This window comes from Zootoca vivipara, chromosome 1 (genome assembly GCF_963506605.1).
Source record: "Zootoca vivipara chromosome 1, rZooViv1.1, whole genome shotgun sequence".
In the NCBI taxonomy this organism is placed as follows: domain Eukaryota; kingdom Metazoa; phylum Chordata; class Lepidosauria; order Squamata; family Lacertidae; genus Zootoca; species Zootoca vivipara.
In genome coordinates, this window is record NC_083276.1 from 135,686,615 (window position 1) to 135,691,898 (window position 5,284).

Genomic DNA, 5,284 nt, shown 5'->3' on the forward strand with positions numbered 1-5,284 from the left:
TGTACCACTCTGGCGAGACAGTCTGCAGGCAGGTAGGGTTTCAGCCTGCGTACCAGATGGAGCTGATAGACAGCTGCCCTGGACACAGAATTGACCTGTGCCTCCATGGACAGCTGTGAGTCCAAAATGACTCCCAGGCTGCGCCCCTGGTCCTTCAGGGGCACAGTTGCCCCATTCAGGACCAGGGAGTCCTCCACACCTGCCCACCTCCTGTCCCCCACAAACAGTACTTCTGTCTTGTCAGGATTCAACCTCAATCTGTTAGCCACCATCCATCCTCCAACCGCCTCCAGGCACTCACACAGGACCTTCACTGCCATCACTGGTTCTGATTTGAAAGAGAGGTAGAGCTGGGTATCAACCGCATACTGATGAACACCCAGCCCAAACCCCCTGATGATCTCTCCCAGCGGCTGCATGTAGATGTTAAAAAGCATGGGGGAGAGGACAGAGCCCTGAGGCACCCCACAAGTGAGAGCCCAGGGGTCCAAACACTCATTCCCCACCTCCACTCTCTGAACATGGCCCAGGAGGAAGGAGCGGAACCACTGTATGACAGTGCCCCCAGCTCCCAACCCCTCTAGACGGTCCAGAAGGATGTTATGGTCGATGCTGTCAAAAGCCACTGAGAGATCCAGCAGAACTAGGAAACAGCTCTCACCTTTGTCCCTAGCCCGCTGGAGATCATCAACCAGTGCAACCAAGGCAGTTTCGGTCCCATGATGAGGCCTGAATCCCGACTGGAAGGGAACCAAATTGTCCGCTTCTTCCAGGTGTGCCTGGAATTGTTCAGCAACCACTCGCTCAATCGCCTTGCCCAAGAATGGAAGATTTGAGACTGGGCGATAGTTGGCCATATTGGCCGCATCTAAAGGTGGTTTTTTAAGAAGCGGTTTAATAACCGCCTCTTTCAGCGGGTCTCGGAAGGCTGCCTCACAGAGAGAAGCATTCACCAACCCGCAAAGCTTTTATAAGCCAGGATGGGCAAGGATCAAGGAGACAGGTGGCTGGTTTCACTCGTCCAAGCAGCCTGTCCACATCCTTGGAGGTAACAGATTGGAATTGATCCCACGCAACTGGACTAGACAGACCTCCAGTGCTCCCCCGCCCCGGTCCTGCTCCCACAGTGGAGTTTACCTCTTCCCGAATCTGAGCGACTTTATCTGCAAAAAAACTTTGCAAAATCATTGCAAGAGATCATGGGGCCCGTACTGGGCCCCGATGGAGCAGGTGGTTTCACTAAACTGCGAACCACCTGAAAAAGTCTCCTGCTGCTGTTTTCCGCAGATGCAATAGAGGCGGTGAAGAAAGTCTTCTTCGCGGTCGCTACCACCACTTGGTAGGCTTGACATTGAGCTCTAACCCATGTCTGGTCAGCTTCAGAATGAGTTATCCGCCACCGGCGCTCTAGCCATCTCAACGATTGTTTCATTGCCCTCAGATCCATGGAGAACCACGGGGCTGTCCAGGCTCCATGCAATTGGAGAGGGCGCTTCGGAGCCAAACAGTCAACAGCCCTGGTCAACTCGACATTCCAGCGGGCCACCAGGGAATCGGCTGTTGAGATTAATAGCCTGTAATTGGCTAATTATCGATAACACAGCTTTGTGAGAAAGAAAGATAGCAGAGAAATCTATCTGCCTACGAACAAATTCTTAGCTGTGTTGCAGACGTACAAAAAATACTTGCCCAGTATGCTCCGTCAAAAATGCCCAGCCTCTGTTTCTAAAAACCGCAGAAACATAACCCCCAAGTCTGAATTGGTCCCACCTCCCTGGAGAGGGGAAGAGTCGTGGAGAAGTCAAGTTGCACCAGGTAGTGATCTGACCATGGCACATCTTTCGGTTCGCTTTTACTTAAGTGTCAGATCACCAACATCCATACTTGATCTGTCAATATTTTCATCTTCTGCCGTTCATGTTTTTGCGCCCGGGTATCACCAGGAAGCTGTGGATCCTTGATTTTTGTGTTGCAGGCTGTGCCCTGGGCATGATATGAGATTTGAGGCTGAATTTGGGGGGCCCCCATGCAAATAGGTGAAGATTCGTGAGGATCCGTGCTTCACAACCACGTTTTTGGGCCACGGTGTCGCCAGGAAGCTGTGGATCCTTGATTTCTGTGGTGCAGGCTGTACCCCTGGGCATGATATGTGATTTGAGGGTGAATTTGGGCGGGTCCCATGCAAATAGGTGAAGATTCGCAAGGATCCGTGCTTCAAAACCAGGTTTTTGGGCCACGGTGTCGCCAGGACGCTGTGAATCCTTGATTTCTGTGGTGCAGGCTGTACCCCTGGCCATGATATGTGATTTGAGGGTGAATTTGGGCGGGTCCCATGCAAATAGGGGAAGATTCTTGAGGATCCGTGCTTCAAAACCACGTTTTTGGGCCACGGTGTCGCCAGGACGCTGTGAATCCCTGATTTTTTGTGGTGCAGGCTGTACCCCTGGGCATGATATGTGATTTGAGGGTGAATTTGGGGGGGCTCCATGCAAATAGGTGAAGATTCTTGAGGATCCGTGCTTCAAAACCACATTTTTGGGCCACAGTGTCGCCAGGACGCTGTGGATCCTTGATTTTTGTGGTGCAGGCTGTACCCCTGGGCATGATATGTGATTTGAGGGTGAATTGGGGGGGGGCTCCATGCAAATAGGTGAAGATTCGCGAGGATCCGTGAGGATCCGTGCTTCAAAACCACGTTTTTGAGCCACGGTGTCGCCAGGACGCTGTGAATCCTTGATTTCTGTGGTGCAGGCTGTACCCCTGGCCATGATATGTGATTTGAGGGTGAATTTGGGCGGGTCCCATGCAAATAGGGGAAGATTCTTGAGGATCCGTGCTTCAAAACCACGTTTTTGGGCCACGGTGTCGCCAGGACGCTGTGAATCCCTGATTTTTTGTGGTGCAGGCTGTACCCCTGGGCATGATATGTGATCTGAGGGTGAATTTGGGGGGGCTCCATGCAAATAGGTGAAGATTCGCAAGGATCCGTGCTTCAAAACCACGTTTTTGGGCCACGGTGTCACCAGGAAGCTGTGGATCCTTGATTTTTGTGGTGCAGGATGTACCCCTGGGCATGATATGTGATTTGAGGGTGAATTAGGGGGGGTCCCATGCAAAAAGCGTGGGGTTCCATGAGGATCCGTGCTTCAAAACCACGTTTTTGTGCCATTGAGACCACACGAAACAGTGGGTGCGTGATTTTTTTGGTGGTACCTATAGACTAAGATGTGGTCTAGAGTATCATGGTGGTTTTATTTTGTTTCTATATAAAAATCATATGAATTCATGAGGATCCGTGCCTCGGAATCACGTTTTTGTGGTGCTGCAGGGCAGCAAAGTTTTGGATCCACGTTTTTTATAGTCCAGTCGGTAGTCGTGGCTTCCAGATGTGATATGACACTGGATTTGTTGGAGTTGTTTTTTAAAAAGTGGAGGATCCATGAGGATCCGTGTAGATCCGCGTTTTACCTTCTTCCGTTCTAGGCTACTTCTTCCGCACCAAGTCCGCCGCGGAGCCCGCCAACGTCTTTTTGGTGAACCTGGCCGCCATCGACCTGCTCTTCGTGCTAACGCTGCCCTTCCGCATTGCCTACCACGCGCTGCGCAATGACTGGGTCTTCGGCGAGGCGCTGTGCAAGATCACTGGCTGCCTCTTCTTCGCCAACCTGTACGGCAGCTCCCTCTTCCTGGCCTGTATCTGCCTGGAGCGCTACGTGGCCGTCGTGCACCCGCTGCGCCACCTCCGGCTCCGGCAGCTGCGCTACCGGGTGACGGCCGCCGTCGGGGTTTGGGCGGTGCTAGCCGCCGCCGTCCTGTACCTGGCGCTCCGCGGCCCGCTGACCAGCCGCTTCCCCGACGGCCGCACCGCTTGCTTGGAGAACTTCTCCTCCAGCTCCTGGCGGGGACGCATCTCCTCCGTCAGTCTCTTCGCCGCTGCCGTGGGCTTCCTGCTGCCGCTCTTCCTCATCGGAATGCAGCCTGGCTCACGAGCGGTGCGGCGCAAGGCGCTGCGCACGGTGCTAGTGGTGCTGGGCGTCTTTCTGGTTTGCTTCGCGCCGTATCACCTGGTGCAAATGGTGCACACGTTGGGGCGCGCAGGCGTGCTGGGCGGCTGCCCGCTCATTCGCGCCACCTACGTGGCCCGCCGGCTCACCATGGCCCTCACCAGCCTCAACGCCTGCCTCGACCCGCTCGTCTACTACTTCGCCGCCGAGCGCTTTGCCTGGAAGCCCGGTTGGTGGAAATGCTGCTGCTGCTGCTGCCGGCTAGAAACCGCCCAGCCGTCCCTGCTGAGACTCCGCGGGTTTGTGGCCAGTAAGCAGGGGTCATCCTCGGGGGGAGAAAGCGCTCCCGGGACGGCGCAGTGAGCTCTCCAGCAGATCGGTGATCGTCGGAGGTGCGCCCGCATGCTCCTCGGGCATTCTGGCTGCGCGTTCGTGCGAGCGAAGTAGTTCCTCAGCCTTCGACAAGCATCCCATTTCTGACAAGCGTCCAGCATATTGATGACCAGTTAAACTGCCCTGGAGGAGGTCCCTTCGCCCTCTTCACGTTAAAGTGCTCATTTACACCCACAGCCCGTTCGTCGCAAGCACAGTGTGAGATGGGAATGTGGAAGGCAGAGAGAGGGAGAAGGAGAGGGGGGGGGAGAGTTCCCCTCCCTTGAAGGGGTTTCTAGAGCTGCTGCTGCGGGAGTTGGGGTTTCGCAGTTGGGACCTCTTCCGAAGTCTTTGTGGCAGGCAGACTTTAACAAGGTGCAGGTACTCCCTGCTTTCTATACACCAATTAGAGTAAAGGTAGGGAGGGGCTTCCACACCCAGGCAGAAGAAGGAGAAGAGAGCATCTTTTGCACGCAGAGGGGTCCAGCTTCAATTCCTGACGTTTCCAGGAAGGGCTGAGAGAGACCGTAGGCTGAAATCTGGAGTGCTGCTGCCAGTCAGCGCAGACAGCATTGAGCTAGATGGTCTGTCGAAAAATAAGGCAACCTTCTATCTTGCTAATGGATCGAAAAAAGAAGGAGTGCTGTATGGGCCTATGTACCCCTTTGCCTCACACCCTCCTCAGCATCTGATGCGGCCATTCTGCACATGCACAAACACACACAAATATGATGTCTGAATGGCCAAGTTTGCCAGGGAACATCCCAACAGCCCTCATTGCCACTTGGCTGTGAGTGCAGGGGTAATAAGTGGAGGGGGGAGCCTCATCTTGGCCAGCAAAATGGGCGGGTGCTTCTAGGAAACAGTGTTAGTGTCAGAGTAATGCAGTTCAGGTAAGACACAGTATT

At 54.2% G+C, this 5,284-nt stretch overlaps 1 protein-coding gene across 1 annotated transcript; it reads left to right on the forward strand.

Moving 5' to 3' along the window:
• The first annotated feature begins 3,073 nt into the window (after positions 1–3,073).
• Positions 3,074–4,367, forward strand: LOC132591987 (lysophosphatidic acid receptor 4-like). The gene is made up of 2 exons (XM_060273540.1): positions 3,074–3,091; positions 3,456–4,367. Exons 1-2 carry the CDS (start codon positions 3,074–3,076, stop codon positions 4,365–4,367), a joined length of 930 nt encoding a protein of 309 aa, XP_060129523.1.
• The last annotated feature ends 917 nt before the right edge of the window (positions 4,368–5,284 follow it).